This window comes from Myotis daubentonii, chromosome 19 (genome assembly GCF_963259705.1).
Source record: "Myotis daubentonii chromosome 19, mMyoDau2.1, whole genome shotgun sequence".
Classification (NCBI taxonomy): domain Eukaryota; kingdom Metazoa; phylum Chordata; class Mammalia; order Chiroptera; family Vespertilionidae; genus Myotis; species Myotis daubentonii.
In genome coordinates, this window is record NC_081858.1 from 26,080,564 (window position 1) to 26,107,974 (window position 27,411).

General features: G+C 55.4%; 1 protein-coding gene across 1 annotated transcript; it reads right to left on the reverse strand.

Moving 5' to 3' along the window:
* Window positions 1-2,008: 2,008 nt before the first annotated feature.
* TBC1D10A (TBC1 domain family member 10A) lies at window positions 2,009-27,206 on the reverse strand. The gene is made up of 9 exons (XM_059676027.1): window positions 26,907-27,206; window positions 11,401-11,500; window positions 7,404-7,511; window positions 5,298-5,404; window positions 4,579-4,693; window positions 4,434-4,499; window positions 3,658-3,847; window positions 3,389-3,543; window positions 2,009-2,846 (listed from the first exon to the last, which is right to left on the reverse strand). The coding sequence occupies exons 1-9, from the start codon at window positions 27,113-27,115 to the stop codon at window positions 2,370-2,372; spliced, it is 1,527 nt and encodes a 508-aa protein (XP_059532010.1). The 5' UTR covers window positions 27,116-27,206; the 3' UTR covers window positions 2,009-2,369.
* Between the last annotated feature and the right edge of the window lie 205 nt (window positions 27,207-27,411).

A 27,411-nucleotide genomic window follows, 5' to 3' on the forward strand; every position in this document is an offset into this window, starting at 1 on the left:
CCCAACAAAGTATCCTGGCACCTTTCTTCCTCCTTCCTCTCGTGGGATCCGTCTCCCCACCAGGGTCGCAGAGATATTCAGGGCCCCACCCACCTCTGTCCTACTGCTGGGTAGGGTGCTGAAGGCAGCCAGGGGTAAGGAGGCCCCTCAAGACCGAGACCAGTAATGCCCAAGGCTCAGACTTCTGAGGACGGGCCCAGGCACCTGGGGCTCCCTGGGTAGTGTTCTCAGACCTGAGGCTTGAGCCTTGCTGAGCCTCCCTAAGCCAGCAGCCATTAGACGAAACCCCCAGCCTGAGCATATCTAATCTTGCTTTGTGCCCAAGGAGGCCCCCAGCACTGGCAGATGCCCCAGATCTGAGGCTTGTTAGGACCCACTTGGGCTCATTTTGACATTAGGACTGGGTTCTGCTTAGGCCTCCTTGGGCCTAAGAAGACCCCAAGGCTGAGCAGGCATCAGCCCACCCAGGCTGGCCCAGTAGCAGGACTAAGCATGCTCTGGGAGGCCCTTGTCTGGCTCAAGCACCTTCAGGCCTCAGATCTGAGGCTCTGAACCAAGCAGGTTAAAGCAGGCCGCAGGCCTGACTGGGACCCAGCAGGCCTACACAGGCCTCCTGCCTGCTTGGGAGCCTCCACTGGAGGCGGATGAAGTGGCGCAGTGCCTCCCCTCCCTGGGCTCTCTGGCTCAGTGGGTTCCTGTGGAACACTGTGCAGCCACCACATCCTGGCCTGTCCCCTAGAGGGTCCGGGGGAGGGGACTGACCTCCAAGGCTGAACCCCTCTTCTCACCAATGGTGCAGAGCGGGTGGGAAAACCACAGGTGTGAGGGCTGGGAAGCAGGAAGTGATGGCCTGCCCTGACAGGCTCATGTGACCCTTGACCTCCCCAGGCCTCAGTATACCCAGCTGTACCAGAACAAGATGTTCCAGACTAAAGCCCCGAGGTGCCTGAAAGCTCCGAGGGAGGCTCTACTCCTCCCTCTCGCGCCCGCTCCCGCCATAGCCCAGCCTCGCCTGGTGGCCTGCCAAGAACAACCGCTATTGTTTGACTGGAAAAGCTGCTTCCTCAGCAGAAGGGGGGCCTCTCCCAGGGACACCCTGTCCGTAACCTCAACAGTCATCAGGTTGTGACCATAGAGCCTGCCTGGGCCCTCCCTGGCAGTCAGGTCATCTGGCACCCTGGCCAGGAGAGGTAGCTGAGGGGCTCTGGGTGCAAACTGGGACCAGCTTACCTCTCTCTCAGCTCTGTTGCCTCATCTGTCAAATGGAGATAATAGAGCTACCTGATGATCAGCTGGTGACGCAACCCAACCCAGCGTGGACCATGCTAAGTGCTCAGTAAGCGACAGGTGGCTTGTTCTCAAAGACCCAGCCTTCTCCCCTCCTATCAATGGAAACCTGGGCTGTAAATGTAAGGGCATTCATGGTCTCCCACCTATGGTGCCAGCAGCCAACCCAGAATGAACACTCAACCTTTCTCAGTTGGTTAGAGCGTCGCCAATACACCAAGGTTGTGGTTTCCTTCCCCAGTTGGGCACATACAACAATCAACCAATTAATGCATAAATAAGTGGAACAACAAAATACTTCTCTCTCTCCCGAATCAAAAAAAAAAAAAAAAAAAAAAGAACCTTATTCAGGTCCAAAAGTAGCATCCAGGCCAGGCCTTAAGGAGAACACCCTAAAAGGATCTTAGGAACTCCGCCCCATCAGTGATGAGCAGGAATCAAGGCCTGGGGAGTATGCCCGCTCTGCCCTAGCACTGGGCTCCAGCCCTGGTGACTCTCACCCATGGTAGATGGTGGACAAGGGGCTGAGGGATGGAGTAAGGGAAATGGGGACCCGGAACAGGGGCTGGCCCTGGTCTTGGCATCCCCTCTGGCAAGGTACTTCTCAGAGAGGCTCCGGTGTTTGGCTGAGGCCAAGATGTGGGCTCTGTAGGAAATGGAAGAGATGCTGAGCACCAGGGGTGGTGGCACCCCCTTGCCCAGCCCTTAGCTGCACACCAGCTCTCTATACAAACCTGTTTATTTCTGTACAAAACCATGTTTCTATTTTACACAAAGAGTACCCCACCCTGCACCCCTCTCTCCCCCCTCATCAGTGCCCTAGCCCTGGGGAGCATCCCCCCAGAAGGAGAGGCCTGAGTGAGGCCCTCACTTCTGCCTGCCCCAGCTGGATCGGCCCGAGCTCCACTCTCGAGAAAATAAATAAGGAGGCTTGGGCAGAACCTGTACTGGGCCAGCCAGACTCTCTGCACCCAGTAGCCAGGCAGCCAGACCCTCAGAGGGTGGGCAGGCCCTGGAGTGTGTCAGTCCGTGAACCATGTAGGTGTGTGGAGACCCCGCCCTGGAGGCCTGAGATGCCAGGGTTACAAGTAGGTGTCCTCACTCTCCTGGGACACCAGGCTCTCCTGGGAGCAGTGGTGGGCTGAAACCTGGGGAGCTGAGTCCTGAGGGGATGGGTCCTGGGGGACTGGGTCCTTCGGGGGCACATCCTGTGGAGGACATGCATCTCCGCCAGCGATCGCCATCTTGGCTTGACCTGGCGTTGGGGTCTTGTCCAGCTGCCCACTCGCCTTCTCCTGCTTCTGCTGCTCCTTCGGAATCTGCTTGGGTGGCTTGGGCTTGCTTTTGGAGCCAGGGAGCGGGGCATCTGGGGGCAGACGGATGGACGGTGATGGTTGCAGGGTGGGCCGGGGGCCTGGTTCTGCCTCCAAGATGGCCTTGGCACCATGCAGCCTGGGTGGCGAGCAGCACTGCAGTTCACCGCGGGTCTCCTGCCAGCGCCGTAGTTGGATGAGGTGCTCACGCTCAATCTGGCGCTCTGTCACTGGCAACTCGATCACCTGTGGGAGCAGTGACAGGCAGGTGGGCACCAGGAAGAACCTTCCCCTCGGCCTTCCAGCCTGGGTCCCGGCTCTGCCTTGGAGTCCCCCAGTCTGGTCACTACAGGCTGGTCACAGGAAGAATGAAGGTCTGGCCCCTGTGGTGGTCACAAGTCCCCTAGTGGTGGTGAGCCAGGCACTTGAGACCCGCTGCCCACAACTCATGACTCTACTTGCCTAATTATGTGTCAGCTAATTACAGCCCCTGAGAGAAAAATCCACAAAAGAAAGAAAAAAGGGAAATTAAAGCCAAGTTGTGGATGTGGTACCAGAGGAAGAGAGGTGATGGGTTGCAGCTCTTCTCATTCCCAAGAGGTCCAGAACGGGAAGGCCCCCAGACTGAGGCCTCTCTGTGCCCCTCTCCTCATTCAGATAGAAGGATGAGCTCTACCACACCATGCTGGACTGCTGGGCACTGAACTTGGTACCAATGACCCACCCTCAGGGGCAGAGGGCCCGCACGGCTCCCCCTCCAAGTGGTGAGGGGAAGGTGTGGCCCGCACCTCCTGGACCAGAAAGGCCTCCTGCATGATCTTGGGGCTGAGGCTGCGCAGCCGCTCGATAGTCTCGTACTGGCCCTGGCAGGCCTTGAGCTTCTCCGGGGATCCCAGCGCATGCTTCAGCAGCACCAGGCCCACCCGGAAGATGATCTTGACTCCTGTAAGGGGGAGCAGGCAGTGAGTGCAAGAGGCCTTTAGGGAGTTTCTGAAAACAGAGATCCCCTGTGGGCTGGGCTGGGGGCAGGAGTGCTCCCCAGAGCTCAACCTGGTACCTTCGCAGAAAAACATGTCCCAGACGCGCAGCACCGAGCTCCAGGGCAGGGTGCGGGCGAAGGCACACATGAACCACTCCGTCATGTAGAGCAGGGGGTCGATCTTCTGCCGGCTGAGGTGCTTGTGGGCCACAGGTGACACCTTCTGCAGCAGAGAGAAGAGGATCTCCCCATCCAGCTGGATTGCCTCCTGGGGGAACAGTGAGACCATGACCATGGGCCAGCATCAGCCAGGGCAGGGACTACACCAGGCCCCAGCACCAGGCAAGCATTCATTCATTCCTCAGGTGGCTACTCCTACAGGGAGCCAGCCTCATGCTGGATTCTGGGATACAATGATGAGCCAATAGACAGCCAGTCCCCCTTGTGAGCATGTAGTGAAGACATGAGTCACAGGAGCAAACAGACGAGGGGAGTGGGAGGGGGACTGAGTGCCTAGAACATGGCAGGAACAGGAACCCTGGGTGAACATGTGCCACAGTCCCACTTGTAAGGGTCAAGGAAAGCTCCCGAGGGCAGAAAGGAGTTGTTGTCGGAAGAAGGCAGGGAGGCACATGGCGCATGGAGGAACCATGAGTCTGCAGTGGCCAGACAGCTGAAGGCTGGGATGGAAATAAGTGTGGAACCAATGCTGCTGGCGCCTGGGAGGCCTGGCCCTTGCAGGCCCGGGGACTTAGTTTGAAAGCAACAGAAGGCTGAGAAGGTGTCGAGCAGGGGCAGGAGTGCCTGCGGAGAGAAAGGCTGGGAGACAGGTCCTGGGCCCAGCAAGCACTCACCAGTTTCTCGCTGTAGTAGCCGGGCAGGTACTTCTCACAGATCTGCACCAGGCACCAGAACGCTTGCTGTGGATGACAGAGACATTAGGCCTTGCTGCTGGGTGTTCCCTGCCCGCCCGCTTGGCTGCCCGGGGCCTGGTGGTACCTCAGCAGGCATGTGCATGAGCAGAACAGCGGCAATGGGTGCCTGGGCCTGGCAGTAGCCCTCCTCAGGTCGGTACAGCGTGTAGGCCTTCAGCACACGGAATAGGTCCTGCTGGCTGTAGAAATGCCAAGCATTGCAGGAATGGCAGGTGTGACTCTGCCACCACTGCCTTCATCTGTGCCGCACTAGACTAGACCTGTCTCAGAATTTGTACTTCTCTGGAGAGGGGATGTGACCTGGATGTGGTCACGAAGGGGTCAGTCTCCCATTGCAGCACACAAACTCTCACGTGGCCAGAGGATGGAGGAAGAAAGGGGCTTCTCCATTTGACAGGTGAGAGCAGAGCCTCAAGGAGAAAGCAGAGGCACCTCAGCCAGCCCACCTTTATCCCAGGGATCTGTCTCGGTCCCCTGGCCTGCCACCTCTCTCCCTACAGACCCCTGTTCACCCCACTGTCTCTCACACTCTTTCTCCCCACTGAAACCTGTTTCCAGGGGATGATCAGGCCAGGCAAGTTCTAACACTCTGAGGAGTAAATGATGAAAGTTGCCCCAGAGGTAAGAGATGCTAAGAGGACCATCAGACTCAAACCAAAGACGGAAAACTCTATAGTTTTAGCTCCTGGGCCCCACAATACCCCCAAACTCATTTGACCTCCTCTGGCTCCTGAGGGACAGGGCCCAAAGCCGCTACCAGACCACCACACCCAGCCTGCTCACCCATGCCCGCCCCGGGACACAAACATCTCGTGGAAAGGGAACTGCCGGTGCAGGTCACGCTCAATCACGTCCAGCCACTTGGAGTCCCCCGGGGCCATATCCAGCTCCTGGAAGCAAGGTCAAGGGGATACATTAGGAGTTAGGATGGCTAGGGTGATACAACTGTCCTAAATATTGGAGGAGCCCCGCGCCAAGAGCAAGGCCACCCAATCCCATCATGGACTGGGCCTTCCTGAGGGTAAGTCAGGAAGCCCAAATGAAAAAGCCTGGGAGGGGCAAAGAGACAAGGGTGGGGAAGGACCTGGAAACCTGAGGGGTGATTCTGGCTCCAGGAAGACCTTGTGGGTAAGAATGTCCATCATAGCTGTAGCTGGAAGCAACGTCTAGGAATTTCATTCAGGACTCACGTTACGTCACATCCTTAAGATGGAAGGCTACCATAAAGGTCCTAGCATCAGACTGTTCACAGATGAGGGCCAGAGAGCAGCCATTTGCCCAGGCTTTGTGATTAGAAAAATGGTGGAGTTGCGTTGGGCCTGGAAGCTAGGTTGACTCAGAGCTGTCAATCCCAACTCTTCTGCTGCCGGTCTCCCTGTAGGGAAGGTGGTGTGTGTGTGTGTGTGTGTGTGTGTGAGAGAGAGAGAGAGAGAGAGAGAGGAGGAAGGTCGGAGCTGATCAAAATGGCTTCCCCTTTGTTTTGGTCAAGAATCCCGTCTCTCTTCTGCTCTCCCTAACTCTGAGCTCCCACAGTCAGGAGCCTGCGGCAGAGGCAGGCGTGCTCATAAGCCACTGTGCCAGCCCCTAGGCCTGCCTCGGGGCCCAGCACTCTGCTTCAGGACATCCTGAAGACCTTTCTTAGCAAATCTACCTTCTTCCACAGCAACCCTGAAGACCCCATAGGGGTGGCCCTTCCCTCTCCAGATACACCACTCCACACACACAGCGCACACACAGCTCTGTGCTCTGCTGCTCACCCAAGATGCACTCACAGCTGCTAACAGGAGCTTGGCCAGGATGCCCCAGCCCTCAGATCTCATGCTGCACCCTGACGGTCAGAAGTAAGCTACAGATTTAGGTGGGGCTCCCGCCCCGAGCCTCCCTGTGTCCAGGATGCAGCTCCCTGAAACTGAAGGTTTGTAGCCTCACTGGGAGTAAGACTCTGAAACTGAGAGGCTGCTTGAGTGGGGCCAGGTATTGGCAACCAGTCCAACTGCCCTAATTCAGAGCTGCCCCCAGGCAGACATTCCACCAGATTTCCTGACCTCCAGTGCCAAGTTCTGCCTGCAAACAGCTCTCACTCTCTCCCAGTAAACAGCAGAAACTCTAGGCTGCCCTGCTCTGCCCACCATTCCTGGGAACAGTGTTCACTGAAGCATGAAGTATGTTAGCAGCTCTCTCACGGTCTTTCTGTCACCCGTCCCAAGAGCTGGGGAGAAACCCCTTTCCGGTAGGTAAATTGGGGCAACGCCAGGAAAGCCAACTGCCTCCCACAGTTTGGAGCAGGCTGGAGGAGCTGTCCAGCCCAGGCAAGCCCAAGAAGCCCCATGAATGAAGGGGTGTTCTTATCCTGGCCACTAAATGGCTTCTGACCCCTGATATTAATTTCTCTCTGCCATCCCCAGGCTGATAACCCCACAAGCAACAGAGGTGAACCATGTCTGGCTGGGGTTGGAGGAGACAAGAGAAAGAGTAGAAGCTGGGAGGCCAGGAAGTGTTTGGGGTTCTGTAGTCCTACTGGGCGAACCATGTCTGGCTGGGGTTGGAGGAGACAAGAGTAGAAGCTGGGAGGCCAGGAAGTGTTTGGGGTTCTGTAGTCCTACTGGGCAGGCGCCCAAAGGCCCTAAGCACAGGGCCCACGGCAGTCAGGGCACTGGTCTAAGTGTCCCTTCCTGATAGACAAGAACTGGGAGGTGGCCCACTGAGCCAAAGAAAGCGAACCTGAGTGACTGTCAAGAGAAAAGGCTGGAACGGGCAGTCAAGTGCTTGGCGGGTGGTTCTAGCCATTGCTCACAGTGCTGAGGTCCGGGTGATGCATGGAGGATCACTGCCGTGGGGAATAGCCAAGAGACGAGGAAGGAAGGACAGGGTGGAGGAAAGGCAACTCACGTCAAACTTCCCAGGGTTCTGCTGTAGCTTCACCTTGCCCCCTGACAGGTACTGCCAAGCACGGCCCCGCAGAGAAGGTGGGATGCCCTTCTGGCACCGCAGACGGATCTGAAAGCGAAAAAGAGGCATGTGCCAATGCATCCACCAGCAGCTCCGCCAGAGGCTTCGTGCCAGCCCAGCCCCTCTGCTGGGGCATGGCAGGCCCTCAGTGAGCACATTCGTAAGGGGAGAAAAGAGGACTTTCTTACTATTGCTACAATGCAGAGCCTGTGATTGGGGGGAGGGGGGTGGCTGCAATTAACTGTGCTGCCACCAGGTGATGGCAGAGTCCTCACATCCCCCAGTCCAGTGACAGCGCAGGCATTCCCGAGGGCTACCGCAAATTCTGAATCCTTATCACCATTTTCGGAATCAAAATGGAACAGTACAAACTGGAGGCGCCCCATAGGACGTCACCAGGAAGGGTCTGCACAGTGCGGTGCACAGCTATAGCCACATGGAGGGTAGCTCATGAAATGCCCAAGAATGTGGCTGGGACACTTTCATGGGGGTGTGTAAGTAGCCGTGTAGCAGGACACAGCCAGCCTAGAGAGGAGAGATCTCAGCACAACTTAGAAGGAAGATCGTAGCTGATCACAATGGCTTCCTCTTTGTTTTGGTCAAGAGTCCCTGCCTCTCTTCTGCTCTCCCCAACCCCAAGCTCCCTCGGTCAGAGGCAGCTAGCCTGGGTGCTAAAATGGCACAGGTCCTTCCACCACTCAAGGCCCGGAGAGGGGAGAGAGGAAGTGTTTGGGTGGCACATGACTCAGAGCTAGTGCTCAATTCATATCCTAGCTATTCTTTATCAGGAAAAAAAATGCCTCCCTGCCAAAACCCACTCTGAAAAACCATCGTATCTTTCACAAATGGGGAAAATGAGGCAAAGAGTAGGAAGAATATCAAGGTCATACTGTCAGAAGCGACCACACCACAGAGGACCCCACCAGCTCTGAGCTACACTACCCAGGCTAGAGGGATCCAGTCCCGTGCACTTTTGACCTCACTGGCCTCTCAGAGCCAGGCAGGAGGCAGGCTCACCCTGGGCCTGGGACTGAATGAGACTCTGAGGCAGCTTCCCTGATCGCAGTATCAGAATGACAATACCTAGGATTCTATCAGAATGGGGTGAGGGGATCTTTTGGGTTAGGCTTGGCTCTTGGGAAGCAAGGTCAGCCGCTGGAAACTAGCTCCGGCTCTTCAAGGCTCAGCTGGACTCTTTGAGGCTAGGCTAGTCTCTTAGGGGCTAGGCTCCAGTTCAGGACAAGGGTCAGCTCTTCAGGTCTAGACTCGGCTCTTGGGGGTAGGCCCCACCCTTCAGCACTAGGTTCGGCTGTTTGAGTCTGGGTTTGGCTCTTCGTAAAAAAAAAAAAAAGAAAGAAAGAAAGAATGGGGATGTGAGGGACCATGCCTAGTCGTCTGTCCTCAGTAAATGGAGGGGTGTCCTCTCCACCCCTCCATCCCAGGAGGATGCCTGACACAGGAGCTCCAGGGCCTTGGGATCACACCTACCTTCCCCTCACCTGGAAACCCCCTCAAACAATCCCACTGAAACCCCCAGAGGAGGGAGCACAGAAAGCCGGGCCTTCCTGATGACCAGCACAAACAAGAGAAAACTTTCCAAGGGTCAGAGAGAGTCAAGAACCAGGAAGGAGGCAGAGGCTGAGGGCAGTGGAGGAAGGCAGTCACTGGTCACAGGAGCCAAGCTGAAGCTCTGGGACTGCCTGCAAAGTGGGGGGAGAAAGGGAGCGGAAGGGAACGGCCCCAGACTCGGAACAGTTTCCTGCTGCTGTGGGACAAGGGTCTCCTTAAGGAAGCCACTGGTCTGGGCAGGTTTGGACAAGGGGATGTAGTGTAGCCCAGTCACAGGCCTTTAGGCTCCCCTCAGGGTCATCAGCCGAACCAGCCCCCGCCTCATCACAGCCCTGTCATCTGTGGTCTGCCCCAGAAGCCCCCTGGAACACCTTCAGTCCACTAAGGTTCTCGCTCAGGCTCAGGGCTGGGGAGCGAGATCCAGCATTCAGCTAGCCTTTCCCGTTCTGGCCTCTGGAATCCTCCTCAGCACAGAGGGAGTCTCACGTGCCTGCCTTAGGAGAAAAGGCAATGATGGGGATCAGCAAGGATAAAGCAGCAGAGAGTGCTCGGGTGAACAGAAAGCCTAAGGGGCTATCATTCTCCGAGGCAACGCCTGGGGAAAGGAGGCCGCTGTGACTGCAGCGTGAGCCCACTGCCTGCCTGCTGAACTCACTGCTTGAGCAGAGCCATAGGGGCAGACAGCATTCTAGCCACAGGGCTGGGCCCCCTCCTGGGGACTCCGGGTAAGTCCAGGAGCAGTGCTGGGTCTGAACACACTTCCTGAAACAGGTATTGTCCTTCCTGTGCCATGACTTCTTCACCACAGGGAGAGCCCAAGCCTGCACAGTCAGGCAGGCAAACCTCCCAGGGCCAGTGTGGCCACAGCCGAGGGGGCAGGCGTAGAGCAGAAGGTTAGGGCCTCTGGGTAGGGGCGGGGGTGAGGCCTCCTGTGGTGGCCCCTGCTGGGCAGGGGTAGCCCTCAGCCTCTAACCACAGTGTCAGGGAAGCAAAGGGGAAGAGGAAGTGCTGCTGGGTGCTCTGCTGAGAGGAACTCCCCAAGGCACCCCTCTGGAATCCCCGTTTGCAAGGGAGGCTGCGGCAAGAAGGTGAGAGCCACTAGTCACCACAACAGACAGTGGAGGAGCTGAAGCTCAGGTACGAGCCTGAGGGGTGAGGAGGCAGGAAAACAGGCCCCAGAGTCAGGCTGGAGGCAGCTGAGGAGCAGCTGCCTTAAACAATAAAAATAAATAAAAAAGAGAGGAGAAAGAGAGAAAGACATTCTAATAAGAAGCAAAAAATGAGTGCCCTAACGCCCACACAGAACAGCAGGAAAGCATCCAGGCCTCGCTGCACCTCTTCCCCGGGCACAGGGCTTTACAGTCACACCTCCTAGCAGAGCCTGGCAACGGTATTGTCATTCCCACGTGACAAGTGAAACTGAGGCTGTAAGGGCAAAGTTACCCAGCTAACCCTGGGCATGAAGAGAGGAAGGCAGTGGGGCTGGGCCCCAGCTAGGCCCTGCAGCTAGCTGTGCCAGCCTAGACCACACCAGTGTGCCAGCTGCTGACCGTGAGCCAGGGGTTCACTCTCTGCACTCGGAACTTATGCAGAGACCCCAGCTGTGAGGCTCTGGACAGACCTCCAGTAGGCCAGGGAGCAACCAGAACCTGCCAATGGGGCCAGAGTACCAATACACACACATCTAAGACATTCCTACCAGACAATAGAGTTGGTGCCTAAAGATAGCCTGACTAGACAAGGCCCACTCACATTTTCGTTTTTATGGCTATTAAACTGCGAGGTACTTTTCTTTCTGCTTTGGCCAGGAGGCAAAAGGAAACTCATCAAATTAATCTAGAGGGTGAAGAAATCCCCTTAGTGTGGTGATAAAGAGCATAGGCACTAACATTATTAGATACCGGGGTTCAAATTTTAATTCTGGGGGCATCTGTAAAGTGGGGGTACCACTACTACCAACCTCACTGGACTGTTGTCAGGATTATCCAAGTCAACTGTCCAGCACGCGGCCAATGCTCGACACGTTAGCTGTTATCAGCATCATAACGTCCTCCCCAGAGGTAAGCGGCAGTAAGGACTCCCCCAGGAGGGGGTGGAGGAAAGCTGCCCGTAAGGGCTTTTAGCTGAGAGCGGCTTTGAAGTTTGATTCCAGGACAAACTCTGCATGAGTCTGAAGTCACGTGGGAGGACCAAGTGAAGGCTGGGCGTGCCCTCCAAACAGCTTCTGTTCCCACTGCAGAACTTGGATGGGGCACACCTAAGGCAACTGGCACCTGGAGAAGCCCCTGCTCCTCTAAGCTAACACGGTTTCTCCCTCTCCCTCCCCCGGCTACCAACTCCCAGCCCAAGGCCCGGGGCGGCCCCTCACCTTTTTGTGCTTCTTGGCCATCCACTTGTCCCAGTTGTTGAGCATGTCCAGCCACTTGGACTCCCTCTGCCTCAGCACCTCCAGGGGGACTTCCTCCAGCCTGTGGAGCAGAGGGCAGGGCCGATCAGAGGTGCCAAGAGGAGCAAAGGCCTTGGCGTAGGCCCCGGCCAGCAGTCGTCAGTCCTCTTTCTCCCCCTGCCCTCCATCCCCGCCGTTCCCTTTGGGGCTGCTAACTCATGAATGCCCTGACGCAGATGGGAGGAAACTGCCCCCTCCCTGAAAGGCATGGTCCAGACAGACATCAGGTTCAAGTTCTACTCCCCCAATGTGTCAAGGGGCCAAGGGTCACCATGCCTTTCTGAGGCAGAGGCCGGAGTGCCTGCATTTGTGCACCAGAGCAAAACATTCCTGTTCTAGGTCTGTCTTGATAAATCAGCCTCTTCAGAGGGCCTGCCTGCAAAGTGCAGAGGTGGGTGAGAAAACTAGTCTAACAACTACAGAGATAACATGCTCACCTCTTCACTCCAGCAGTTTCCCCAATTACACCCTGGCCCTTTCCCACCTTCCAAACTTTGCTCATGCCAGTCCTTTTGCTGGAACACTCTCCAAGTTGTCTCTACCAATCAAAATCCTACCCACACATCAAAGCCCCAACAAATACCACCTGTATTTGTACATCCATCTACTAACTGAGCGGCTATCACAGCTGTGTGGGCACTGTTCTAGGGCCAGGGCATCTGGGCAGGCTGTGGGGAAGCAGTCATGTGACCAGACCAAAGTCCTGGACCTCATGGCATTAACATTCTACTGGCACTGAATGCTCAGTGGGGAAAAGACCTTAGCATGGAGATCTGCCCCATGCAGGCAGACATGCCCCAAAGCAGCTGAGGGGGGCTGGGGTTGAATCCCTGGCTTTGCCAGAAGGTACTTTGAGTGAGTGGGTTTCCTCTAAGGAGTGAGTCTCCAGGAGGGGCAATGAGAAAGAAGAGACTAGCATTTGCAGTCTGAGTATTTACATATGTTTTACTACTTAACCTATAGAGCAATATCAGTAAAACAACAACAAAATGTATATGTGTGCCTCTCTATGCACACACTCTTATTAAAGCTATTTTTAAAGTGGTGGCTTATGGAGCTTGTAAATTTCCTTTTTGTGCTTCCTTTTTTTTTCTAATTTAAAAAGTACTTGACAATAGTGAGAGGTAAGATATCCAGAGAGGGCTTCTTGCTCAGAGTGAAACAGCAAATCAGTGGAAAAACCCAGACTCAAACCCAAGTCAGGTCCTAGCCAAGAGCCTGCACTCAGTCCTGCCTGACCTCCCAGAAAGGAGGGGCGAAGGCATGGAGGCGCCTGGGAGGCTCTCAGGAACAGGACATGGTGAGGCCAGGGCTTGGCCCAGGCCTTGGTTCTGATTCTCTCTCTGCCGGAAGGAAATGCACTGCTGACTTTTACTGGTTAGAAGAGCAGAGGGAGGAGCCCTGGCACAGCCGAGGCCTCTGAGACACAAAAGGGCAGGTCCTCTACTTCAGTGCAAGTTTTCTGGGGAACTGCACACGCCTGAGAATAGCCTCAGCGATGAACAGCTCAGGAAGGACGACAAGCGGCGGCCAACCTGGCCACCCTAGGCACACCGACACGGGTCTGACCCTCTCACCGCCTAGAGGCAAAATCAAGGCCTGAGGACACTCCCCTTCCCTCCTTGAGAAGAGAAAAGCAGAGACCACGCCTTCAGATCAGCTCCTGCAACCCCCAAACACCGAGGAAGCGAAAACCAAAGAACCATGCATCACAAGCCATCCTGCCTTTCACCACCTATAAACACTCAACTATACAAGTCAGAGGAGGAGCCTTCTAGTTCCCTGAATGAAAGGGAGTGTCCACACTGAGTCAGTCAGCAAGAAGCTTTGGCAGTCACGGATGTGGATCTGGTCAAGTCCCCCCAGTTAGCAAATGAGGAAACAGGCTCAGAGAGGGCAAGGCTTTCCCCGGAGATTACCAGTTTTCAAAGAATTCCCACTTAATACATGCCTATTTGACACCTCGGGTCTGTCTTTGTTGATAAGCTCTGATTGCAGGGCCTCAAAAATATCCACTTTTCCCAAGTGCAGACACACAGGGGAACTGCAGACACACAGGGGAACACATTCAAGTTCTGTGCTTTTTTCTGTAACTGATGACAGATAACAGCTTTGGCAGTTTCAAAGCCCGAACATCAGACCGCAAACCGGAATTTCAATCAGGTACAAAACAAGCGACCGTATTTCCTGGATGCTAAGACACTAGTGATTTTCAGCTACACCATTGATTTGGCAAGACTTTCTCAGGAATATACAAAAAAGCCCACCACTTCTTTAAATGTACATGTCAATGGGAAGATTCTGTTTTGATTTTTAAAAGCTTAAACTGAAAAAATTATGAGAAAATGTGGTCATTTGAATGCCTTCTCCTCCAACAGCAGAGCAGTGTAACCCACCTGGAGGTGGTGAGAAGGAAGACACTGCAGGTCTGGTTGTACCCAGCACTCAGCACATCACATGCTCTCTAACTGCAGGGAGACTTCCCTTTATGCACAGGATGTACCCTGAAGAGTTGTAGGCTATCTACTTATTGGAAGTCAGAAGAGTCATGTATCTTTTAGTCTAATCAGTGAGGACCTCAAAAGGCAGCTGATCAAACTGCTGTCTGATACAGGAATCCCTTCCACAGCAGGCAAGTCCCTTGCCCTCTCTGAGCCTCAGTTTCCCTATATGACTAGGTGGTCTGCATTGTGAAGTGACCCTCGAAAGATGCCCAGAAAGGAGCCATGAGGTGAAGCTGAGGCTAGGCTGTCCCTGAAAACAGCATGATGGGATAGAGGCTTGAGGTGGCTTCTCCTGATAGTGGGAGGAGAACATGAGCCAATTTCTAGGGACCAGGAAGCTGACCGTGTGGCCAGTTTAAGGGACGAAATGGTCCATGGGGATGCTTCTGGTCTGAGGGCCTCACTCACCCTTCAGAAAACCCCTCTTACCCTTAAGGTGGCCTGAAGGAGTCTGCAACCAAAAGAACTTAATGAGAACAGTTTCTAGCAGCCCACGTTAAAAACTGGGGCCCTAGCCGGTTTGGCTCAGTGGATAGAGCATCGGCCTGTGGACCAAAGGATCCCAGGTTTGATTCCGGTCAAGGGCACATATCTCAGTTGCAGGCTCCTCCCCAGCCTGGGCCCTGGTCCAGGCTCGTGCAGGAGGCAACCAAATCAATATGTCTCTCCATCGATATTTCTCTCTGTCTTTCCCTCTCTCTTCTACTCTCTGAAAATCAATGGAAGAATATCCTCGGGAGAGTATTAAGAAATAATAATAAAATAAAATGAGCAACTCATTACCGGAATTTGCTCATCTTGCTCTGCACTATCCCTCCCTAACAGGACTGGGTCTTAACTTCTGTAACTCGCACCATGTACCTCACAGGTGTTCATCAGATGCCTGCCTGGTTTTCGCCATGACATCATTACTTTCATCTGCATTGCATTCGGGGCTACAAGCCACTGCCGCCTACAGAAATTTTATTTGTGCCCCTAATAGTCCAGTGAGGTGGATCCCTCCTGGATTAATTACTATGCCCATTTGGCCCAGGAGAAACTTGACCCAATCAGAGAGGTTATATGGCTTGGGCAAAGTCACAAAGCTAATAAATGGCAGGAACCAGGACTTCCCCTCTGTCACAGTGACTCGTGCGCTGCTTCTGACTCCCTGGGGAAGGCTGTGGGGAAAGAAGGCTGTTCTAAAGACAGCCGTAGAACTCCATCTCTGGGCCTCAAGTCCCTAGAGACAGTCTATCCCCCTCCCCCTGACCGCCCCAGGGAGTGCTGTGCCCATATCTAGCAATGCTCCATGAGCTCGATATGATGAATGGATGCAGCTTTCAAGCAGAACCTCCATTGGAGACAGCAAGCCTGGGCAATGTTCCATTTGCCAGCCACCCTCTCCTGAGGGAGAGCGGCACGGAGGAGGCAAAGGAGGGCTGCCAGGAAGCCCCTGGTCCCATGTTCTGTTGGGCTCTTGGGCTGAGCTAGGCTTAGCTGTGCTGTGCTACGCCATGGCCCAACGTGTCAGTGGCACACCACTGGCTCCATATGCTCTGTAGGCTCTCAGTTCCCTAGCCTTCTCCCTAAACCCAGAGGTTGGGGGCTTCTAGGAGCTCAGAGGGATAAGACTGTTTCCCAAGGCTACTGAGACCGCAGGTTGGGGTTCCTGCTCCCCTGGTCTTTCTAGCTGTCTGCTTTCTGCCCAGGCATACCACAGCCCTTCTGGTTGGCAGGCTCAGTCAGGTACGGTCCCTGTGCCCATGACCCCCTTATGTGACGGTGGCAGATAAACCTTGGTCCCAAGGAACCAATCTAAGCCCCTCCTCCAAGCTTTACTCTCCAAACCAGCCCAAAGGAAGAAAAACACAGCCCATCAGAAAGCCAAGGTCACAGGCCAAATGGGGTGTGGGGGAGAGTGAACAGAGTGGGGACTTTGAAGCCTACCAACCTAGGTTTCCAATGCAGATCCTCCACCTGAGACCATGGGCAAAATACTTGCCCTCCTTAAGGCTTACCTTTATCTTTAAGTGGGACCATTACACACACCTCACATTTTATAGGGCTTCAATGAGGAATAAATATATAAGGGCCCAGCCTGGTGGGTGGCCAGCAAATAGTATTTGCAGCTTACCTCACACCTTCACATCCCTTTCTCATGGGACTGGTCCATACACACAGGCACATACGCATGCGGCAGGGCAGGATTCTCCTCATTTTACACAAAAGCAATTGAGGCCCCAAGAAATTAAGGAATGTATTTAATGACACACACGCTATAGTTCCTGGCTTCTGATCCCAGCTGCACCACCTTATGGCCGTGTAAAGGGGCAGACAGCTCCACTCTCTGAGCCTCGGGTTCCCCTTCTGTGATATGGAGACAATGCCACCTTCTCGAAGGGCAGTGGTAGAGATCACACCAGACAGTAGAGCTGACACATGTCCAGCACTGGCTGCCTCCTGGCTCTGCCAACACTACACAGGCACACAATTCCCCAAGGAAGTAGCTTCCATTATCGCCATGTAACAGACAAAAACACTACAGCTCAGCATGGGTGAGTCATGTGCCCAAGGTTACACAACCTACAGCGAAAGCTGCCACTTGGTCACTAAACTGTCCAATAAAGACAGAGTGCCCACATACAACACCACTTCAATACCTGTCACATTTCCTTCCCTTCTCCTGCCCTACCCAGGAGAGAGCCGCTTCCCTCTGTGCAGAGAAGGGCAGGAGTGAGCAACATGAAAATGTGGAAAACTGAGAGAGAACATGGACAATCACAGATCCAGGGAACAACTGGGTCCCCTCTCCCACCAGGAGCTAGAAGAAGAAGTGAGGATAAACAAAGAGCTGACCTACTTTGCACACTGGGCAACAACTTCTGGAGTTCATTAACCTAAGAGCTGGTAATGACTGAAGTATAAATGGCTTTTATGCCAGGGCCATAATAACCGATCACAGGAAACTGGAGTGCAAGAGAGGGTGTGTTGGTGGTGTGCAAATGGCCACAGTGAGGGCTGAGTCCTGTAGCCCAGAGGACAAGTGATCTGCCCAAGGCCACACTGTGAGTCAGTATGGAGAAGGAAGATGGTGGGTAGCAGCCTGGTGCTCCCTTCTGTGGTCTGGCAGCCCCTGACTTGGAGGTAGGGCAGTGTCCAGGCTCCCTGTCTGGGTGAGAGAGTCTGGCTAGCTTCTTCCTGCCCCCCGCCCCCACCCCCACACTCCCAATACAAAGTAGTTCTGGGCCTGCCTCCCTTTCCCATACGGAATTCCCTGGCTTTGCTCCTTCCAGCTGTGGGTCAGTGCACACTGGTAAACAGGTTCTCTTGACCCTTCACTGGCCTCGGTGCCTTGGGCCTCTGCCCAGCTCTCCACTCTGCTCAGCTTCAACACCCTCACCCGCACCCTGAGATTCAGATGGAAGAAATGGTTCCTTAAGCACCCGCCCTGCTGGCTCAAAAAGCAAGGACGCCCCCCTCCCCCACAGCTAGGGAAAGACACTGACCAAAACAGAAACCCCCAGAACAGCTCTCTCTGACATCTACAGAAAAGTGTGGAGACTATTTACAACTGAAGACACCCTTTCCCCAAGCCCCACCCCTACCCGGGAAGAAGAATGCTTGAAATTCCCCATCCGACAACTGGGTCCTCAGATTGCAATCTCACTGTGGGCACCTGAAGCCACCCTGAGTGACGTAAGGTCCCCTTACACATCCTTACCAAATTGCTAGATCTTACTGATATACCTTACCAAATCTGTCTTGACTCACTACTTACATAAGGTCCCTCTTCAAGGCCCCCTACTGCCTTCCTTGTCCCACAGAAATCTCAGGCTACTCCTATTCCCTCTAAACATCCCTCCCCCTTCCCCCCCCCCCCCCCCCCGTCCTATCTCTAGGTAGCCCTCCCTGAGCTGCTCTCCCTCACCCCTACCCCCACTTTTACTGAGTCCCACCCATCTTCTGAGGCTTCATGCAGAACTTCCTCTCATCTCCACAGAGCCTTTCCTAACTACGCTCCAGGGATAAGTCACCATCAGCACCTCACTATATTCCATACACGTCTCTCTAGGGACTGTGTTCCAGGCCCTGAATCTACAAAAATGAAAAGATACATTCCCTGTCCTTGAGGAGGTCAATCTGACAGAGGAGACACATGTGTGAGTAAATAGCTAGCACACATACAAGCGCTGTCACAGCAGCATGCAGAAGGTGTCAGGGGACTGCAAGAAGCCCCCAGGGTGAGAGCAGGATGTTAAGGGAAAGCTTTAAAGGGGAGCTGACTTTTGAGATGGTCCTTGAAGGGTGACAGGACATAGCCAGATGGAGAAAGGGGAAAGGGCACTCCAGGTGGAAGACCCAGTGTGAGCAAGCACAGTTAACAGAACAGGGCCCGGCTTGTTTGGGGAATGTGAGCAGTCCAGCAGAGCGGGCGAGGCTTCTCCACCCGACTGTCCACTCCGCATTCCACAAAGTCGCCCCTGGAGGGCAGGGGCTCTGCCTGTCTCCTTCTCTGCCCTGTGTCCGGGGCCTAGACCAGAGCCTCGCTGGCTCTGTGTTGGCAGATTCATTAGCTTTGTGACCTCGGGCACTCAGTTTGTTTTCTCCTCAGGGAGATGGGAATTGTCCTCCACCTTCAGATCAGGGGGTAAAGCAGACTGTGCTTGATAAAGAGCACTCCCTCTCTGGCCTGAGACCAGCTCTGGAAGTTCCTGGAAGCCCAGCACAGGACTGAGCACAGATGTACTTGATGATGGCCTTTTCCATTATAATTCTAATAGCCAATTAACGTAACTGAATGTCTGCTGTAACACTTACCAGGCACTTGCTATGCAGCAGACATGGTGCTCAGCACTTAACTCACACTATTCCATTTAATCCTGACAAGCCCATGGGAAGGTCCTGTAATATCATTCTCCTTCTGCAGATGAAGAAACTCGGGGTTCAGCCAGCCAGTCCGTAACTATCCAAGGCGCAAGGTGAGCAGAGGACACCCTAGGAGGTGATCCAGCTGCTCCGCTCCTGCTCTCACTCGACTCCAGATCTGAGTGCTGTCCACCCGGCTGAGTGCACACCAGCTCTGCTCCCAGGGAGTCTGGACCTTAGTGGATTCAGAGCCATAAACTGTGTGATGCTTGACAACTCATTTTGCCTTTCTGGAGTTTGGTGTCTGCCTCTGTAACATGGGAATTACAATGATAAGTACGTCTCAGAGTTAAACGAATTAAATGAGGTGGTGTCAGGGAAAGCCTGGTCCACCAGGCAGGCTTTCGTACGAAATGGCAATACCATGTGACTATGCTGGGAGGATGGACGGGGTCACTCGGAGGCAGGCCAGGAAGCCCGGGATGAAAGTCTATAAAAACACAAGAGGGTGGTGGTAATTATGAAATAAACTCGGGCTCCTTCCACAAGTGGCTGCCACCGCCCAGGAGGGCATAGGCCCCAGGCAGCTGTGGCTGCACGCTTTGAGTGACTCTCTCAAGAGACCCACCTCTGTTCTCACTTCTGCTTTGCCTTCACCAAGGAGAAAATTAGGGCCTTCGGAGTCAGGGTCACCTGAAGACTCTGTTCCAAATGACTCACTGAGGAACTGATGGGGGATTTCCAACCTGCCCTGGCAGGCCAGAAAGCACCAGACTACAAGCTGAGTGGTATCGGCTCCTGCCTCACCCCCAAGGCCCAAGGGCGAGCGAGCAGCACAGCACACGAGACAATGTGGATCCTCACTTCATACCCATGCTTCCTTGTTGCCTCACCATTCTGCCAAGACCTAAGTGAACCTCTGAGTATAATTCATACTCAAATTTTAAGAGTCCCTATGTGCCCTGGATCCCTTACTTTGTGGCAGAGACTATGCTTTACTAATGTTGCCTCCCTAGATCCTCATGACACCCCTTCCCCCAATGCTACCACCTGACCCATGTACAGACTCAGAGCAGTGACATGGCAAGAAAGCGACAGAGCCAGGACTTGAAGCCAGGTCTGCTGGTGTTCTGAACCCAGGCTCTCCCAGGCCCAAATTTGGGTCCTTTTTTGTGAAACCAAGACAGAGAGGGAAGGGAAAGCAGCATCCTCCAAAAGTCGCTAGCCGGGAATGGTCACTTCTGGACACACAGACTCAGAGCCCAGAGCGCACTGAGGAGGAACACCCGTTCTCTGCACTGCGTCCCTAGGCCCCCTCACTACCCACCTGTTCCTGCCTTGTCTTGGGCTGTGTGAGCAGCTGTGTGTGGAGAAATGGGACAGGAAGCATGTCATCCACTATAATAACTAAACTAAAAAACCGACTTGAGGAGCCTACTAGAAGTATAGATACTGAGGGTGAGCTGAAGTCTTAAGGCTGGACAGGGAGGGGGAGGAGAAGCCACAGGTGGCCACTGGCTTTGGGGAAATGAAAAATTGGAAAGGAGGAGTCCTTGGTTCCAGGCCAGTTCCATCACTTGCTCAGTCGCAGTTTCCTTGTCTACAAACAGGGTCACATAAAACTCACCCTACCGATTTCCCATGGCGCCTGCAAGGATCACACGATGGGCCTGAAAGCACTTTGCCGACCAAAGAACTAGACAAATCAAAGCGTCTTTGGATTTGATTATACTCCCAAAAATATGAGGGCTACTGGTCCTACATACAAAGAGAGATCCTTTCACAAGAGGAGCAGAGCAGGCCAGGAGCACTGGCCTCTGTAGGCTGTGCCGTGCCAACTCCTTGCATGTGTGTGGTGCCTCATAAAAACACTTCTCAAAGCAGTTTTCGTATATTCCAAGGTCAGTTTCAGAATGTTAGAGGCAGAGGAACTATTCAACATCATCCCATTAAAACTGCCTCAGTTTATATCTAGGGGAAACTGAAGCTTAGAAAGCTTAAGCAATTTTCTCAAGGTCACATAGCAAGTTGGGGGCCCCAGGAGGCCCTGGGTTCAGGTCTGCTGACCCCCTGTTCAGCAGTCTTTTTTACACTTGCTCCCAACCCAGTTATCTCATTTGATCCTCACAATCCTTCTATACATAGGTCGTGCCTTTAACTACGTGTTGAACGTCTGACATCCTGCTAGGATCTAAGTTCTGGGAGGGCAGAACCAGGTCTGTATCCCCTAAGCCTAGCACACGGCTGCATGAAACAAGCGCTGAATGAAAAACAGGGAGCATTAGCCCCATGGCCAGGTGAGGGGGACTGCCTACGTTGCACACCTACAAAGGTCCATGGTGGAGCCGGCAGAGCCCTTTCCCACTACGAGCCTAAGTCCACATTTCCAGCCAGAATCTCTCAACGCTGAGAAATGGCTGGTTGTGCTCCTAAGGGCTGAGGTGTTCGCCTTCTTATAGGCGCTGGACTTGCTTCCACCCATCCCAACTGAGGCACCAGCTCCAGGAAAACAATAATGACTCGAGGTGAGGTCAAGCCAGCCCTCAGCTATCATCTGCCTCCCCTTGATCAGCTAAGACTGTGCCCAAACCCCAAACCTACCCTGCCTAGCTGCACACCTCCCTAAGGTAGGTTTTCCATGCCCTTTGACCTTGCTCCTCTCTCCTTGCAGCCTTCCTTGCCATCCAATATGTTTACTGGGCAGAGACCACAAAGCTCAGTACATTCACCCACCCCCTCCCAACCAGGCCAGCTAACCCTCTCTCCTACTGGAGAGAGACAAAGAAGCCCTTGATGTGCCCTGGGCATGCCAGCCATGCCAGGCACCTTGGGGAGCCCAGGGCTGTGACAAAGCAGAGTCCACAGCAGCTTGCTGTCCACTCCAGAGGAAGATCACAGTCATCCTTCCCTCCCGGTGGCCAGACAGCCAGCCCCCAGATGGGTTCTGCGAGAGTCCGGAGCACTTCAGCCTGTCCCAAGCCTGCCCAGCTCCCTAGCAGTCCACACAGCCAGTCAGGCCCCAGGCCCTGCTGACTTGCTGGCCTCTTCATCCTCATAGCTCCGGACCTCTCCCAGGCCTCTCCATAGCCCCTCCGGGCTTCCCAAACTCTCCCACTAGTCTCAACACCACCTTCCACGCCAGCACCAGACTGACCTGATGAAACGCAGGAGACCTCTGTCTGCTGTTCAATGCTGGGCCTGGTCAGCCCAACCTACTTTCCTAACCTCTTCTTGTTTCACATGATCCTCCTGCTTCCTGCTCTTCTTGTCATCTCTGCACACATTTCTCAAATTTTGTACACGATTCCCTCCCATCCAATGGAATGCCTTCCCTTGCTCCTTCTGAGGCCTGGATCAAATGCCACTTCTTTTTTTCTGGGCTCCTATAGGTGGAGCTGGCTGCTTCTTCCTCTGTATTCCCAGAGCAACCACATACCTCCAGTATAGCCTGTACTGCTCAACATTAGAATGATTTGTGTGTGGTTCATTAAGTCTGTGAACCTCTTGAGGGCAACAAGGCACAGATATCTTGTTCAGTTCTGTACCCCTTGTCCCTATCACAGGGGCTGGCAGAGTGGGTGCTCAATCGATGTTTTGTAAATAAGCCCACTGCTGAGATGGATAAACTAGCAAAAGTAACCTTGGCTTTCTCTCCCAGGCTCCTGAGTCTGCTTCCATTTCCCTACCTGCAGCACAGTGAGAGCCTCTGAGGGCACAGAATAGAGCACGGCAGGGTGAGAAAAAGGGAAAGGGAAAGAGAAAGATGAAGTAAAGCCAATGCTGGCAGCTGCCCTGAAAGCCTGGAGAGGGGGCTTCTTCAGGAGCATTGGTTTGCCAGTGGAGCAGGCAGGACTCCAGAGCTTGGCTGGGGGAGGAGCACCGAGCACCTTCTTTCCCCCACCTTAGTGTAAGCAGATTGGGTGGCCGGACCAGAGCCAGGCCGCACGGCCCTCTGGAGGTCCTGTTTCAGACACAGATGCTAGGAAGACAAAACATCAAGCAGGCCCACCACCTTATCTCTTTCCCACAGCTTAGGGTTTCCTAACAGGCGGACACACAGGCACCTTCCCAGGGTAGCAGCTGCTGCGCTGGCCCCTCCTTCATCAAGTCAAGTCTTGTCTGAGGCTCAGAACACCCACAGGGCCACCAAACCGGATTTTCCTTTGAAGCTGGAGGATGAGAAGGAGGAGAGAAGGAGGGCCTGTGGTCTAGTCACAGACCAGGGCCCACATGTGCAACTGCCTCTTTCCAGATGGGCCACCCAGGGACCACTCTATTGTCAGCTCCGTGCTCTCTTGGGAACTAGACTAGTTCAAGAAAATAGGATGCTCTGGGCTTGTAAAGTGGAGAAGGTGGTGGGAAGGCAGGGAGGTAGGCTCTGGTCTGCCAAGAGGGCCCTGGCCATAGCCCAACAAAAACCTGGCACAGATCAAACTATCAGGATGCCAATTAGCCAATGCTATGATTTACAGCCATAGGGCTGCCATAATTGGCTAGGGGTAGTGGGGGACCCAAGGGACAGGAGAAGTGAATCCGCAGAAGACAATACCACTGTTCCAGATGCTTCTCCTCTGGGCCCAATTCCGATCCTTCTCTCCCCTAACAGGAAGCCAACACCCACGGGATCCCAGAGAACACAGCTCCTCACTTCATCTGGCCTGTTGCACTGAGCAGACTGAAGCTGGGTGGGAAGCTCCAGCCTCAGGCCAGTCCTGGCAATCACATGGGAAAAGCAGAGGGAGGTCAGGGTATCTCCCTCAGGCCAGGTGAGCTAGGATCTGTATCTTCCCTTCCCTTCCCTTCCTGACTGCCTCCTCTATACTACAAAATGGACACCCCCCCCCCCCCAAAAAAAATAAACAGGTCTGCTCTTCCCATCCCCAACGTTATAGGAATAGAAATGACTCCTCCCACCCTTCTCCACTGAGGACACTTTTCCTCCCCTTCTGGTCCTTCTTGGCTTCAACGGCCAGCTCCGTCCCAGCCAAGCCAAAAGCACCAAGGCTGCCAGTACCCTGTCTGTGTCCATGCCACCCACAGGCCCTGCGCTGGCTGGCTGCTTTCTTTCCTTTCCCCACTTACTGGCTTCTGCTCAAAAGCGGGTAGTGATCATCTCAGTCCCACCAAAGGTTCCCTGCAGCGTACGCTCAGAAGACAGAGAAAGTAAAGAAGTAGAAAGGCCTAGGGCTAGGAATCAGGTTGGGGTTCAATTCCTGATGTTGCTCCTAATAGACTGAAGAGATAAGGCTGCTAATCACTGCTCTCAGGGCTCAGTTTATCAATCTGTGCGATGACAGCCATCTCTAAGGTCACTTTCAGCTTTCTGACTTGAAATGCCTGTCAGTAAATGTCATTCTGTAAATAAGTATTAACTGAGCGTTTACTGTGCTGCAGGCCTGCGGAGACAAGGTAAGTCTGGTGCCAGCCCTAAAGCTGATGGGTCTAATGAGCTGGTCATGACCCACACTCCCACCTGCTGAGCCGAGCCAGGGAAGGTGAGGGTAGGTGGGTTCCTGCTAGGAACCTTATGTTCTACCTGCCCAGCACCTGATTTTCCGCTGGGACCATAGACCATATTAACGGACGGTGAAGGCAGTGGAAACTGTCCTGACCTGGGAGTCAGAAATCCTGGCTTCAAGTCCTGGTTCTGCTAACATGCTGTGTAATATCAAGTAAGTTATGTTCCTCTCCGGGCCAGTTTCTTCATCTGTATAATGCATAAGGGTTACGTTGATCAATCTTAAGATCCCTTCCTGCTCAAACAGTCTATGATTTTAAGATGCTCTCATGCCAGGCACCTAAGAGCCACCTGAGTGGGATAGCCTCTGGCCTCCTTTTCTTCCCATCCCCCCAGCCCCCAGTAACTGTCAAAACTGACAGTTCTGAGACAACCTTTGGCCCGGGGTGCCTGAAATGGACCTTTAATCTGGTGTCAGAGTCCCGCCATCTCCACTGCAGCCATCAGTGCTAATGTTTCACTTCTCTGGAATAGCACATGGACTCCTAGCCCTCAACCACGAGACTGGGTTCAGGGCGGTCACCCTGAAACTTCGTATAACTTCCCCTCTCCAGCCTGGGCAGGGACTTAACTTTTGGCTTTTCTGGAACCACAATATAAACAAGGCAGGGAACATCAAAGCTTTCAGACACCAGAGATTTTAGGGTGACCTACAGGGTCAAGAAAGTGAGGCAGGGAGAGGGGAGGGGACCTGGGACCCCATCTCAGCCCAGGCCTACAGACACCAGAGGTGCAGAGGCGTCTGCAAAGCCTGGTCTGTGGTGAGAGGGTGGGGGAGACAGATGTCTGGCGGCCTGGTTGGGGACGGCAGCCAAAGGGAGGTGCTCCCACTGGGGCCTCTCTCTGCCTGTCTACAAATACCAGAGGTACGCCCTCATTTTTCTCCTCAATTTTCAGACCCTTAGAAGGAAAAGAAAGAAAACTAGCATTTTCTGGGCCAGGTGATGTGCTAACCCCTTCACAGACCTGATCGCCTTTCACCCCCGTCAGGCTGGGAGGAGGGTTACTGCTGCCCTTTACAGAGCAAACAGGCTCAGAGCGGGGACCTGCCCAAGGTCACACAGCGGGAAGTGGGGCGCTTCCTCCCGGCCTTCCCCCCTGCAGCAGCGGCCCTGACCCTGCCGTCTGGTTAACCCGGGAAACCTGCGGTGGGCTTTCCCACCTCCCAGAATTCACCAGCAAGTCCAGCTCTCCCTTCCAAGAACCCACAGATGCCACTGGGAACCCCTCCCCACTGCCCAAGACCCCACCCCTCCGGGGGCCCTGAGCCTGCTGCCTGCCCCTCAATTGGAAATAAACTTCCATCCCCTTTGGGGTCTCCCGGGCTCATCCCCAGGGAACTGTGACAACCGGCTGAGGGTCCGAGTGAGGGCGCTCTCTGAGCCCTGGATGGGACTGGCTCAGCCTGGGGTGAGCAGCTAGTGGGGAGTCGAGAGCCTCCTTAGGGGAGGGGCCTCCAGGTCTCCAGGGGAGCACCCCGGAAGTGACCTTGCCCGGCTGCCCGTGGGGGGTGGAGCTCTCACTTCCACGGGCCGCCAGGGAGGCTGCAGGGGCCGGGGTGGTCCCAAGCGGCGGGAGCGGGGAGGAAGGGCCCCGGGGGTAGGGTCCCGGCCCCCCCGCAGCGCTGCAGGCCCCCAGGTGACTTTAGGGGGCTGTCTCTGTCGCAGGGGAGGCCCGGCCCCAGGGAGGCCTGGCGACAGCACAGCTGGGGTGGGAGTGGGGGTCCAGACCATCTTCGCTCAGGGCCCGTCGGCCTGTGCATCCATCTCTCTGAGGCCTGGGCCCTGGGGGTTCTCCCCAGCTCCCCGGCCGCCCCCGCCCCCCCCCTCACGCTTCCCTGCCTGGCGGCTGAGGGCCTGGGTGCTCTGGGGTCGGGGACGGGATCCTGCTGGCTCCCCGCCTGCACCCCTTCCCCAGGCGCCCATTTGCAGAGGATGCACAGAACCGGCCGGCAGCCCCTGTGGGCGCGGGAGGGGGCAGTCTGCCCACCTGCCACCCCCAGGGAGAGGGAGACACTGGGACCCTCCTGCCAGGGGAGGGACTCACTGTCCAGGGGTCTTTGTTTCTGTTCTGGAGCGAGGAGCGGGCAGGGCAGTCTGTCCCTCTGACCTCTGCCCAAGATGCCCCCTGGGGAGGGGCAGAGAGGAGGGGAGGCAAGGGCGCCTGTGGGTCCTGGGGGGCGCGGGGGCTGCTGGGTGAGGGGCCGCCATCAGGGAGCCTGTGGGGGGCAGCAGTGATGCCGGGACAAGCGTCTGTCCTGAGTTTGGGAGCAGGACCCTGTCGGCCCTTCCCGGGGGGCGGGGGGGAGAAGGGGGGGTGGGATTAGCCTGTGGGTCACCGGTCGGAAGTGGGATCGTGGTGGGGACGGGTCGGTCTGCCCCGGGCATCTGGGGGCGGGGCAGGGGGAGAAGGGCCGGCAGTTCCCTGTTGGGAGAGGGACGCGTCGGTTGGTCCTGAGGGCGCTCGGTCCGCGTCGAGGCCACCCCCCGCCTCCCCCCGCGGGTCCCGCGCCCGGCCCGGCCCCCGGCCCCCGGCCCCCGGCCCCCGGCGCTACTCACGCGCCCTCGGCGCCCTGCGCGCCCACGATGAAGCCGAACTTGTCGATGCGGCGCTCTGCGAAGCCGTTGGCCTCTGAGTCTGAGCCGAGAGAGCTGAGCTCGTCGGTGGCTGCCGCGTCGGGGCCCGGGGCCAGGTTCTCGCGGGTCCCCGACAGGCTTCGCCCGGCCGCGGGCGATCGCGGCCCGTTCTCGCCAGGGCTCTTCGCCATCACGGCCGCGCCCGCCGCCTCAGCCTCAGCGGACACCTCGCCACCTCAGCCGCCCCAGCCGCCCAGCCGCCGCCGAGGCCGCCGCCGCCCCGCCCACGCACCGCACCCATTGGTCGCGGCAAGGCCAGAGGCGGGCTCTCCTCCCACACCCAATGGGCGACACGGACCCCGGGGTCCGCCCACCTCCCCCAGGACGGCGCCAACAGGCCCGACGTGAGGAGGCGGGGCAGCCCCACTTCCCCTCGGGGCTGCCAATCACGGGAGCTCACCTGAAAGCGTTCCTCTGGCCTTTCCGG